The sequence below is a fragment of the Malus sylvestris genome, chromosome 16 (assembly GCF_916048215.2).
Source record: "Malus sylvestris chromosome 16, drMalSylv7.2, whole genome shotgun sequence".
Lineage (NCBI taxonomy): Eukaryota > Viridiplantae > Streptophyta > Magnoliopsida > Rosales > Rosaceae > Malus > Malus sylvestris.
The window spans coordinates 43,078-56,038 of record NC_062275.1 but is presented as its reverse complement, the minus strand read 5'-3'; the positions used below and the strand labels follow the sequence as shown (position 1 = coordinate 56,038).

General features: G+C 38.2%; 2 protein-coding genes across 5 annotated transcripts; one reads left to right on the top strand and one right to left on the bottom strand.

Annotated features, from left to right (window-relative positions):
• Nucleotides 1-1,470: 1,470 nt before the first annotated feature.
• LOC126607092 (katanin p80 WD40 repeat-containing subunit B1 homolog KTN80.3-like) lies at nt 1,471-10,777 on the top strand. 4 transcript variants are annotated; one of them, XM_050274533.1, is made up of 20 exons: nt 1,471-1,751; nt 1,916-2,020; nt 2,140-2,351; nt 2,547-2,677; nt 2,820-2,937; nt 3,107-3,333; nt 3,481-3,583; nt 4,911-4,981; nt 5,120-5,194; nt 5,265-5,408; nt 5,506-5,737; nt 5,895-6,422; nt 7,412-7,471; nt 7,550-7,671; nt 8,019-8,153; nt 8,613-8,687; nt 8,830-8,942; nt 9,811-9,927; nt 10,032-10,100; nt 10,214-10,777. In XM_050274533.1, the coding sequence occupies exons 3-20, from the start codon at nt 2,324-2,326 to the stop codon at nt 10,272-10,274; spliced, it is 2,409 nt and encodes an 802-aa protein (XP_050130490.1). In that variant the 5' UTR covers nt 1,471-1,751; nt 1,916-2,020; nt 2,140-2,323; the 3' UTR covers nt 10,275-10,777. The 4 variants fall into 4 exon arrangements, with proteins under 4 accessions (XP_050130490.1, XP_050130488.1, XP_050130489.1 ...); XM_050274531.1 differs by having other exon boundaries at nt 1,472-1,751; nt 1,944-2,020; nt 10,211-10,777; XM_050274532.1 differs by having other exon boundaries at nt 1,472-1,751; nt 1,935-2,020; nt 10,211-10,777.
• A 568-nt stretch (nt 10,778-11,345) lies between these two features.
• LOC126607095 (ferredoxin-thioredoxin reductase, variable chain-like) lies at nt 11,346-12,142 on the bottom strand. Its single transcript, XM_050274535.1, has one exon. It carries the CDS (start codon nt 12,029-12,031, stop codon nt 11,525-11,527), a length of 507 nt encoding a protein of 168 aa, XP_050130492.1. The 5' UTR covers nt 12,032-12,142; the 3' UTR covers nt 11,346-11,524.
• Nucleotides 12,143-12,961: the final 819 nt, after the last annotated feature.

The following is a 12,961-nucleotide window of genomic DNA, read 5'->3' as shown; positions in this document are numbered from 1 at the left end:
ATGATTATTCTTTTCTTGAACATGCTTCTGAGTATCGGTCCTTGGTGGGGGCTCTTCAATATCTCACATGGACAAGGCCGGATCTTAGTTTCGCTGTCAATCTTGTATGCCAGTTCATGCACACTCCCAAAGTATCTCACTTCCAAGCTGTCAAGCGAATACTACGATATCTTAAGGGCACCATTGATCACGGTCTCTGGTTCTCAAAGTGCTCATCTTTTCCATCTATCAAGGCCTTTTCCGATGTTGACTGGGCTGGTTGTGAGTTAGATAGGCGATCCACTGGCGGTTACTGCATTTTTCTGGGTAATTCTCTCATTAGTTGGAGCGCTAAAAAGCAACCCACTGTTGCTTGTTCCTATATCGAGGCAGAGTATCGATCCCTTGCAAACACTGCTTCTGTGATCACTTGGCTTTGTCAATTACTTGCTGACATTGGCTATTGTCTGCCTTGTTCTCCTCAACTTTGGTGTGATAACGTATCTGCTATATCCCTTGCCAAAAATCTTGTTTTTCATGCTCGGACCAAGCATGTCGAGATTGATTATCATTACATCCGTGAAAAAGTGGTTGCCAAGCACATCTCCCTTCACTACATCTGCTCCCAAGACCAAGTAGTTGATATATGTACAAAATCCTTATATGCAGCACGATTTTTGTTTCTCAGAGACAAACTTCAACTTTGGGTCCCTCAGTCTCGTTTGAGGGGGGATATTAAGGGTAATATTGTAAATACACTATCAAGGGATAATACTTAGAGGTTAAGGAAAGTTGTTAGTTGTTATGATTTAGTCTACACAACTTGTATATATACTTTCAGATTGTAATCTTATTCAATTGAGTAAAATGAAAATATATTTTCTCAATAATATATACACATGCACAAAATGTATAAGAATTAGTCGATACAAAAAATGAAAAACATATTGAAAACCCAAATCAAAAAGAAGAAAAAAAAATGAAGAAAAGGAAACGAGAATTCGTCCCAAAAAGAAAAGTAAAAAAGAAACGATAAAAGGTAGAGAGTTGAGGAAGGTGAGTGATGGGTGGCCAGTCCCTTTAATTTTGATTTGGGAAGGAAGGAGAAACAGCATGGACAATGGTCCTTTTACTCACCCACTCATTATCTTCTTGAACACTTTAGATCCCTAATAAAATTTATCTAATTTAAAGACTATTTAATAGTCCATATGAATACAATAAATTGATGAGTAATCATTAAAATGCTATTACTTATCGTAATTATTGATTTGTTCAACACATATAAATAACTAAACGATTTTCAAATTAATGAATTTTTCTAAACATATCTCATATAATAATAAAGAGAATAAACAATTCGAGTATAATAAAATATAGACACACATTATGTCAGGCAAAAGAAGTATAATGATTAATGAGGGAGAAAAATATTGTATCAATACAATAGCATTAAACTAAACGAAAGAGAAAAATACAACAAATCAGTGAGAGATTTTTAAGTTGAAAACCAACTAATTCTCCCACTGTGTTTAGTGTTGTATATACCCAAGTCGTGAAAGGAAAGCGGCTCATCCTCGCGTGCGTCTGCGTGCACTGACTCAATTATAGATTTGGCATTGCCGCTACCGCGGCCACTGGCCCCGCCGTAGCCTTTTTATTTGAACAATCTGGTCGTATCTGGTCTGGTCTGGTCTGGTCTGGGGAATGAATGAATGAATGAAATTGGAGTTGGAAGCAGAGGAATACTCGCTGAGTCGCTGTCGCCGGTGGTAAGAGTAACTTGTACCTCCAACTTTAATTAACTTTTAAGAATACTCCATGCTCTAATTACTATTACTACTCTCTACTCCACGGTACCCCTTTCTTTCGTCTCTCTGGTACATTTTCAATTTTCAATTTTCAATTTCAATTTTGACAAGAAATGTAATTTTAGATTTTGTGACAACTTTGAGGGTGTGAAGAAGAAGCAGCAGCAGCGACAAACGAAAGAAACCTCCAACCCAATCCAATCTTCATTCTTTCCTTTCAGTTTCACAATGTAATGCACCTCTGTATTCTTTTCTTTATCTTTCCTATTGCTCTCATCTCCCGATCTAATCTCTTTTATCCCTAAATTTGTTCTGTATTTGAATTTTCAATTTTGACGTTACGGAACAGAACGGAGTGCATTCTTCGAGATCCGGAATGGAACCACAATCATCACCCTTCTCATCATATTCAGCAGCACCTTGACATTGAGATTTGAGATTTGATATCAGTGTGTGGACTACTTCGGACTGGTGTGGTCAGAGCTGCTGCTATATTTACCTAGGGCGGCTAGGGTTTCTCTTCTTCTTCCCCCATGACTACTAAACGCGCTTACAAGCTACGTATCCTCTTCTTGGTTTATTTATTTCATTATGCCCTACAGTTTCCCTCCGTCATTGGCAGATTGCACACACACAATCTATGGTTTTCTTTTTTTCTTAAACACACTTTTCTGTGTGTGTATGTTTGTATGTATGGGTATCAGATTCAGAATAATATCTCCCGTATTTTTAGCCTTAACCTGGGTTGTGCCTCAGAGGAATTTGTAGCACATTCTGCAGCTGTGAATTGCCTCAAGATTGGCAGAAAATCTTCTAGAGTTCTTGTCACCGGCGGAGAAGATCACAAGGTCAATCTCTGGGCCATTGGGAAACCCAATGCCTTACTGGTAACCTACGCTTTCCCTCTCTCCTTGTGAGGTTAATATTGATGCTGCTGCAAATTTTCCAGAGAAATTGTGTAGTTATCAACTTGGAACAAGTTTTGTTATTTCATTGAATCTAATCTTCTCGACGTCCCTTCATGCCCAGAGTTTGTCTGGACACACCAGTGGAATTGATTCAGTAAGCTTTGATTCTTCAGAGGTCTTAGTAGCTGCAGGAGCTGCAAGTGGTACAATTAAGCTTTGGGATTTAGAGGAGGCAAAGAGTATGCGGTTTATTTTTTTTTTCTGCAATATCTTCCTTTAAATTTTGCCAAACAAGAGACTGCCCTCTAATGAAACTGCACTGGGAGCTTGTTTAGCTATTTATTTTATGCTGTCAAATTGTCTTATATATCTTTTTTTTTTGGTTTTGTTATGTGATTTTTTGTGTAGTTGTTCGCACGCTTACCGGTCACAGATCCAATTGTATATCTGTGGACTTTCATCCTTTTGGAGAGTTCTTTGCATCTGGCTCCTTAGATACAAATCTCAAAATATGGGATATCAGGAAGAAGGGGTGTATTCACACATACAAAGGCCATACTCGAGGGGTCAATGCTATCAGATTTACCCCAGATGGCCGCTGGGTTGTTTCTGGTGGAGAGGACAACACTGTGAAGGTTACTATTTCTTTCCTCTTGCAAAATAATTAATTCTATTTTCTTTGGCCATTATTATGGATGTTGATACATGTAATCTTTAGACAAATTATGCCATTTGATGTTTTTTTTCTGACAACAAATAAACTAAAATCTAATATTTCACAGTTGTGGGACCTGACCGCTGGAAAGCTGCTGCATGACTTCAAGTGTCATGAGGGCCAGGTTCAGTGCATAGACTTTCATCCCCACGAGTTTCTGCTAGCAACAGGTTGGTATCTTCTTTTGTACTTTTCAGTCATGAGTTGAGCTGGTGTTATTAGCTGTATATTACAGTGCATTGTTTCCTCGGGCAAATGAAAATGGGTGTCAATGACCTTGGTGTATTCTGATAGTCCTGCGGATTATTGTTTATATATTGAGGTGCCATTTTGTCATCCCACAGCTCAAGATAGGCCATTGCTTCATTGTAGGCTGCTTCTTCCTTGCTATAGATAGTAGTTTTATCCACTGTTTTCATTTCTTATTGAAATTGGTTTTCCTATTATCTGGTTCTTAACTGGATCAGTTTGACCATTAGATATCCTGGTGTCTGGTGCTTTGTGTTGTTTAATGGGGCAGGAAAATCTATACAGTATCTAGATATAAGTTGGAATATGTATTTCTTTCCGAGACAATAGAAAAATTCTTTTACTAAATGTGACAGTAAAAGCTTACAAAGTAGTCCCCTTTATAGGCTAATTGGGTGGGACATGAGTCTGGAAAGATCCACATTAATATACTTACAAATTCTAGTGACTAATTTGCGACACTTAAATACATTAATTTTGTAACTTAGAGAGACTTTAAGACACTTAACCTGCCGACTACATGTGTAAACTGCATTATTACACAAGAAGCTAGAGGGACTCTAGTTTATTGAATTTTGAACTTGGCTTCTGCATCCCTTATCTTAGTTCTCAACTAGTTTTCAACTATTAGTGTTAATATTTTGGTAAAAGAACGTAGGTGAGATTTTCCTATTCGTGACACATTGACCCTTTCCAAACATAGATTTGAATGTCCAAAATTTCCGTATCAGAGCTTTACATGATCTATAAAGCTGGAGGCACTTGATTTCAATTAGTTCAGAACTTTTTCAGTGCTAATTTCAATTTATTGATCACCTTATACTCTACCCATAGAAAAGTCATGTGGATACATATTCTACCATGTTCTGACCTTTACGTCTTTGAGATTCCCCAAATAACCAATGAATGACTAGTGTGTTTTCATGTGTGTATCCTTTTTTAGTGGGAACTTGACGAGTCTATCTGTCTACAGTAGCTGTTTCATTTCTTAGAGTGGCTCTTTACCAGCTGTAAATTTTGGTGACGGAAAGTAACAATAATAGTGGCATTTCAAAATTGTGTGGTTGTTTCAAATATCAATAAAGTGTATAACATGCTGCTTCCAAGAGTGCTTATTACTTCTTTTATTCCAGCATATAAACCGGAAACTCTGGTAATCTGCATTCATTTACACTGCACCTGTTCTTGCATAGTATATTAGTATTTCACATATATTGCTTTCTTTATCCCCTCCTCACCTCCTTTCAGGTTCAGCGGATAGGACTGTCAAATTTTGGGACCTTGAAACCTTCGAGCTAATTGGCTCTGCTGGACCTGAGGTGCTGTATTCCTCTTGAATACATCTCTTGGCTCTTAATTTGTAAAAGTATTGGTCCATAATATTGCCAAGAAATTAAGATTTTCATGATTTTCTTTCTGTTAAGGAGATTATCTATCTAATTTCTAGTTTCTAACAGACAACTGGAGTGCGTTCTTTGACTTTTAGCCCTGATGGGAGAGCCCTACTCTGTGGATTGCATGAAAGTTTAAAGGCAAGCTCATATAATCCTTCATAATTATCAGGATTCCCAGATATGCATACTTAATAGTTTTACTGCATAGGTTTTCTCGTGGGAGCCAATAAGGTGCCATGATGCTGTGGAGGTGGGATGGTCTCGATTGTCAGATCTTAATGTTCATGAGGGAAAGCTTCTTGGATGCTCTTACAATCAGAGTTGTGTTGGAGTGTGGGTTGTAGACATCTCGGTATTATTCAGTTTATCTTTGTTCTTGGAGTGTTTTCTTGGTTTCTAGCCCTGGTGGTATTAACTATTGATTTAAAACTTATCTGTTGCTTGGTTAGCGCATTGAACCGTATGCACTTGGTAATGCCAGCAGATTGAGTGGGCATTCAGAATCTAAATCATTGTCTGGTGGGAATCTCTCTGTGCTCAATGAGAACGCTGCTAAATCTAGTTTGGGCCGGTCATCTGTTTCTCAAAATTCAGATTCTTTAGTGAAGGAAACAAAATCTCTTGGAAGGTTATCAGTTTCTCAGAATTCAGATCTCGTTAAGGAGCCAAAAATTATTGCATGTAGGCAAATTATTAGCCTTTTTTTTTTAAATTTAATTTTTGCTGTGTTGCTGGGATTCTCAGATTTGTTTTATCACAGATCTTAACTTAGCTTTTTCACATTTCTTTATGTTATTACTTCATTCTGATGTTAACTGTTATTATCCTCTGAATGAAGCCACAGGAATTGTTCCTGGTACTCCTCAAAGGATCAATATGAATTCCAGTCAAAAAACTATTGTGGCTAGTTCAGTGGCAGTTCCTAATGCATCAACCCTGAAGAGGAGTTCTACTAAGACCCATTCAACAGCTAATATTCCAACTTTTAACAAGTCTGATGTCGTACCTGTAATTGTGCCAAGAACTAGTATGAGGTCAGAGCTGTCAGCTGAGTCTAGAAAAGAGGTTAGCGTTGCTGGAAGACCACTGGCATTTTCTTTGCAGTCAAAGGCAACTGATTTCCGGAAGTTGTCCAATAGCAGAGAAGAAGTGGATAAGCCAGCTGTCTCTTCAGTGTCTGAACACCCTGCTTTTAAGGCTATTGAATTAAGCAGTGCTGCAGATAAGAATGGCTTCTCAACAGTTTTAAGTTCAACTCAGGGAATACATGCTGAAAAGAACACAAAGGATGATATATATTTTGGGCCTGGGAAGCATGAAACTAGTTCAATGATGGAGCCAACTGCAAGTTACCAGCATGAAAGTTGTATGTATCTAATCTTTAGTAGAACGCTTTCCACTCATCCAATATATTCAATATATTGCCATTTAGTCTAATTTTGGATCTTGATTCTTGGGGTGGTTGTCAATTTTGTTATATATCTTATCTCAGTTTACTTATGGTTTTGAAGATGTTTATACATCAATGACGTGTCTATATATGAGCCATAATATTGTAAGTCTGATGGATGTTCTAGTCTCTGCTACACAAGCCTTGGATATGTTAACACTTGAGATTATGTTGATATTTTAAATATCTTTATTGGCAGAATATTTTAAATATTAGATTTATAATATCAGCTGCTCAAGCCTTCATGTGTGTGTGAGTTGGGGAGGTCGCCCTCCCCTCTGCCTGACCCCCTACTTAAATAATCGCTTTGTTGTACCAAAGTAATGTTATAGCCGTATAAGTTTCTTGCATTATTTTGGAAATAAACAGTTTTCATAATCAGTTGCAAAGGTTGTACAAGGCTGGTTGAATGGACCAAGCATACAGTAGAACCACAAGCCATCTCATTTCCTTAAATCATTGGTAATCATTATTCCACATAGGTATTTATCAGAAAGTCACCCAAAGAAAGGCCTTCTCACTAGTGTGAAATCAAAGCAGATGGACGTGTGATCATGAAAACCATAGTAAGAAATTAACCCTCTGAGGATGGTATTGCCAACCAAGGGAATGGGAAAATTCCTTACTCTGAAAATGGATTCTCCGGATGCGCATTTCTAATGGCTGTTATAAGAACATTTGTATGTTTTGCATATTCATTGCCATCATTTGCCATGTGTTTTCATTTGGTCTCTCTATTGTATAGTATTGTATTCTATATTATCTGTAATGTTTTCTTTAATGATTGATGGCCTTTTACATGTGGGTTTGTCTATCTTGTATATACCTTTGAGACTGAGTGTCATATTGTCAAACCTTAAGCTACTATTTCTTTTTTCACCTTTGTTTGTTTTTTTGTTATTAAGATGAGGCTCCAGGGCACAAGGTGAGCAGAGAAGCATTTTCTGCTGAAGGTCAAAGAGGAGGTATATGTTTTTTGCTTGTGTGTCATATATATGACTAGTCTAGTGAAGTATGACCCAAGCTCTATATGGTATATCTAGGGAGATTGCGCTCAATTGCTGTAAATTGGGAGAAAAGAGATAGATATTCTAACTACGAGGGACCTACTTCCAATGGTACCCTGGGAACAGCTTCTGCACCAAATATTATCCCTTTAAATGCGGTATGGCCACATCTTTGTTCTGCCTTTTTGTGCCATGTTTCTTTCTTGATACACATCACAAATTGCACTTAAGAAAATGACATGGGAATACTGTCATTTTTTAAAAGAATGGCATTCAAGTTTTTAACCATGAGTTACACTTAATTGCAAATTGTGCCCAATTCTCAATGTACTTTTCTTTCCCCGTAATATCATGATACGAGGACTGACTGGAACAATGGATAGATCACTGTAGTAGAGACCATGGAACTGTATAAGATTTATTATTTTCTCATGTTAACTACTGGATGGTGTTTCATTTGGGTGGGCAAAAATTGTAACCTATACCATCTTCTTTTGGTTTGAAGTTTAAGCAGCGAGGTTATCCTACATCTACTGAAAAAGAAACAGTGTCTGCTAGTGATGAGGATGCTATTGCAGATCTCCTGGAAAAACACGATCAGTTTGTTGGCTCCATGCAATCTCGTGTTACCAAATTACAGGTTATATTTATTGGTTTTTGGACTATTTTTAAGTTTTTATGTGGTGCTATTATGTTCTATATGCATCTTTTCTTCCTTTACATGAATTTCGGGCATCGTTAAGTTGATGGGAGCTCAATGCTTGTTAATTGGGATTGCCAATAATGCTTAGGTCGACTATCTTTCAATAATTCATTGCATCCCATTTGTCTTCTATAGAATTTCTTGAGCTTTTTTTGTTGTGTTTTGTTTTGGTTTTGTTTGTGCTAGCAGTGTTTGGAATAGCAGATAAGGTTGGGGATAGATAGGGGCCCAGGGTTTGGGATAGGTTCCAAGTAGGAAGTTATATAAGAACAGCTGAGCTGCAAGCCTGCAATGAGGAACTGCCAATCGTTGCTCAGTTACAATAATAAGACAATTTTCAGGCAGAATACTTTTAACTATCAGCCAATAATTGATGAATGTTGTTGGTCTTTGCAGTTAGTCTATAGATATTGGGAAAGGAATGATGTTAAGGGGGTCCTTGGTGCAATGGAGAAGATGGCTGATCATGCTGTAAGTATATCCTGTGGTACTGTCTTAATTTAGTTTTTCTTGAGCCCTCAGTTTCTAGATACTATTGAACATGGAGCAATCATCCCTTTTAGTTATTTTATAGAACTACAGTTTATGTGTAATGTTTTTGCTTTTAATCCAGGTCATTGCGGATGTAGTCAGCATTATGACAGAAAAATTTGATATTGTCACACTGGATATATGCACTTGCCTTCTGCCACTCCTCACTGGCCTTCTAGAAAGTAACATGGATAGGTAAGAAGTTTTAGCAGTATCTTCCTTTTAAACAGCTTCTAGACACTTTACTTCTTTGTTTATTCATTTTGAGTTTTAGTTCTAGAAAGTAACTGTTCATATAATCTGAGCCATCTTAAAAGAATAAAATTTGCCTGTTGTCTTTTTCTATTGTTCTATCGCATAAGGAGGCTCACTATATCATAGATGTCCTCTGCTCCCCCAATATTTTCTCAACGCAATGCATACACGGAAGCATCATCCATTCATTTGTTTAGTTATAATTTGCTGTGGATTTCTGAGCATGCCGCACTTTTGGGTTTGAAATTGGAAAAGCTGTTGCAAGTTCTCTATGGGAAACCAGTCTCATATTTCTTTCAACTTAATATGCTTTGTGCTTTTGAAGTGATATATTTTCAATCATTTCTTTTAGGAGTGATGCTTTGCCACCACATTATCTTTGTTTTTCCTTGATACGGAACGACATGTGGATTTCTGGTGCACTATGGGCACCATATTCACAGGTTGGATATGAATGAAATGTGTGACATGCCATTTGTTGCCCATAAAATTTCACTAACGAGAACAATTGTTAGGAAATCAAGAAAAAAAAGGTGGGGTAGGGTGTTGGTGGCTGTGAAAGAGTGGCCTCCAATAGCAATTTCCCGGTGAAGGATGGATGTTACCTCGGTGAAGTATATTTTATGACCCAGGGTCCGGTTGCTTCGTGGTAGAATGACACACCCCTTGTAGTAGTCAAGCAGAATTTGATATGCAAAAATAACATTCCTGATTAGCAAATAAAATAGCAACGTCCTTACTAGGTTTTGTGATTGGGATATTTCATCTGTTCGATGCTCATTATTTGACGGGCCTGATCTTTATTCAGGCATTTAGGCATTTCTTTGGAAATGCTGCTCAAGCTGGTTAGAGTGTTTGGTTCTGTGATCTATTCAGCAATATCTGCCTCGTCATCTGTTGGCGTTGATATTGAAGCCGAGAAAAGGTATGCTTTTTATTGTTCTGATATACATTTTTCTTTACCTTGTATCTTAGATTTAAGCACGATCAGATTTGAGGTGGCTATGTATTTTGAAATGGTTACCCTAGGCTGGAGCGTTGCAACGTCTGTTTTGTGGAGCTTGAAAAGGTCAAATGCTGTTTGCCGGCTCTAACCAGGTGCCTTTTTTTCTTTAGTTTACTTCAATCAGGGTTTTTTTTTTCTTCTCATTTTAATTAATTATGCCGGAGATGCCAATATCCTTTTGTTCATTCATTTTTACCCATAGAAGAGGAGGATCAATTGCAAAGGCTGCACAGGAGTTGAATTTAGCTCTTCAGGAAGTTTCATGACGGAAAATGTGTGCATAGTGAAAGTGCAGTTTGGAGGGAGTTTGTGCATTTTGGAGTAATGAACCCCTCATCTCTTCTTGCAACACCGCCATGATGGTTCAATGCTGTGTGTTGTGTGGCCTGGCCGACTCGGGCAGTCCCTGGTTGTACATTAATGCTAAGTGGAGATATTAACTACAAGCTAATTCTATACTATTCGCTAAAACGAGAGGCTAATTGTCGACATGTCGCTCTACGTCCTGTTTGCACAGTTTTGGGAACTTCCAATCCATTTCTGCTCAGCGAAAGAGATCACTGCTCCACTCCGTTTCACTATTAACCCAACATGGTAGCATCAAATTGTATCTTCTTTGTTTTTTCCGTTAATCTGAGCATCAAATTGTATCCTTTGGCCGCAACTATTTAAGGGTATATTATATTTCGCACCTTCAAGTTTGGGTGCAATGACAGTCTTATACCTCATCTTTAGAAGATTGCAATGTCATACACAAACTTGTGTTTTAGTTAGTCTCATATATCTGTTAATCAATCTGCCAATTTGACAGTTAAATACTGTGTCACCTAGGAATCTTACATTTTTATTGATATAGATATAAAATTTGTTACAAGTAAAAAAAAAAAAAAACCAATTAAAATCATTTGGCCCATTTGGTTGAACTAATCATTCCGACTGCAGTCGACGGCACCGTGGTGTTGGGTTTTTCGAGCCCATGATGAGTTGTAGATCTATTAGGAATTATAGATAGGATTTAGTGGGTTTCCCAATAGGAGTTGTTTTTCCAATTGGATTGGTTTTTCCAAATGAAGTTGTTTCCCCACCTAAGCTTGAACCAAACTGGAGTGTTCTCCACAATCATTAGTTCATTCTATTAAGAAATCTAAGGCAAACGATTGAAGAACAATAATAGTCTCTGTGCCTATGAAAACAAGGAGGCAAAACAATTTGTTTCGAGATTTGTTGTTGTATTATTTCATTCGCAGCAAACCTTTGTCAGAAGCTGTGCGACTCTATCTAGCAGGAGGTTAGGCAGGCTAACCAACTAGAAAACCCTACTGCATATTGCTCAATGCTCAAGAGAAATAATAATATTAGATTGATCCATGTAAATGTGATTAAATACATACAATCAAGTGCAGTTGCAGTTTATTTGAAGCCAGATGAACCAACATCTTTTATAATTTTTATTTGATATATAATGTGTGAGGTGAGAGAGAGATTGATATTTATGGATCGAACTAACCGAAATTGATCAAAGATATTCGAACTCATCCTCCTTGAGATGGGCGAAGAACTTAACTGCGCCACGGCCTTGAACATCGACGACGAACTGCACCTTATAAGGGAGATTGGCTGAAATCCGCTTGCCCTTCCACAGCCCAACGTACTGCTTGAGCTCACCTTCCATGCCAGTAATGTCCACCTCCGGAACTCTGGGCACGTGGTACACCTTCAGAGGCACCTTCACCCTAACCCTAGCTCCTATTTTGGAGGAGGCGGCGGCGGCGGGTTCATCTGATGATGTTGATGGAGAGACATCGGCGGCAGCAACCTCGCAAATAACCCTTCTACTTAATTTCCTCCTCCACGGGCAGTGGGTGAGAGCGGTGGGAGTGAGTTTGTGATGTGGAAATGAAACTGCCCAACAAGAAGGGAAAGAGAACGAGAACGATTTCAGCTGTCCCGCATCTGCTGCTGCCCTTAGGGATGAATTCAGGGATGAAGAGGCGGCGGCTGCTGCCACTGTTGCTATACCCATCGCTCCTGTGTCCGTCTATCTTTCCCTTATCTAATAAATCCCTCTCAGTGAACGCACACCCAGTCTTTATTTTCTTAGGGCTATCTCTCAACTCAATCTCCAAACCCCATATGCCCCACACCAAAATTCTTGGGATTTGGCCAAAAGTGGACCCTTCTGTCAAGACCAATCTGATGTAACCACAACTATTGAGTAATTGCAAAAAAGCTCTTCATTTATGGTCAATCTGCAATTTACCAAAAACGCTTCTCTCTCAAGTATGCATATCAACCCTTCCAACTACCAGAGACCACGCTAGCCACCGGCCACCCCTCAAACCACTCTCATTATTCGAGTCATCACATCCGCCTTCAACCCACAGACCAAACCTAGCAAGAAATTCTAGTTGAAATTGCTCAGCTTCCTTTATTGTGTTGTATGGTTTGTAAAAGTTGTTTTTGATTATATGCACATCAAACTATCAATCACGTGGGTCAATTTAGTTAATTACACTAACACCTCATTAAAATTATTGAGTTTTTACAAAACACCATCACATTTGAGAGATTATAATAATACCTCCATCATATCCAATCCAATAGCTTACCCGACTCGATTTATGTTTTTTTCCAGCTTCTGCAGCTAAAGTTGGTATATTGGTTGAAAGTTTTTTAGTTTGGTTTGAGACTACATTTTTTACATTGTTTTTTTTTTTGGGCTACTCTCCTCTAGCCACCTTGTATTCTGCATCTCTTACCACCAGCCATTCTCCACCTCCACGCCCATGCTCTTCACTGCTGCAAGTATTCGTTGACCCCCTTATTCAACTATGCAGCATCTCGACGCCTAGGGGTGGATCCATAAATTTAGTCTTGGATGGGCAAAATATTAAAATATTAAAGCTTACAAATGATTATACAAAGACACTTTAAAACTAAATGACAGTAATAT

Excerpts from the sequence above, each read along its gene's own strand:
- LOC126607095 (XM_050274535.1), bottom strand. The coding sequence starts at position 12,031 with ATGGGTATAGCAACAGTGGCAGCAGCCGCCGCCTCTTCATCCCTGAAT.
- LOC126607092 (XM_050274531.1), top strand. The coding sequence starts at position 2,324 with ATGACTACTAAACGCGCTTACAAGCTAC. Across the intron at positions 5,409-5,505 it reads TGTGGGTTGTAGACATCTCG|CGCATTGAACCGTATGCACT; the intron begins GTATTATTCAGT and ends TTGCTTGGTTAG. Across the intron at positions 9,928-10,031 it reads GATATTGAAGCCGAGAAAAG|GCTGGAGCGTTGCAACGTCT; the intron begins GTATGCTTTTTA and ends TGGTTACCCTAG.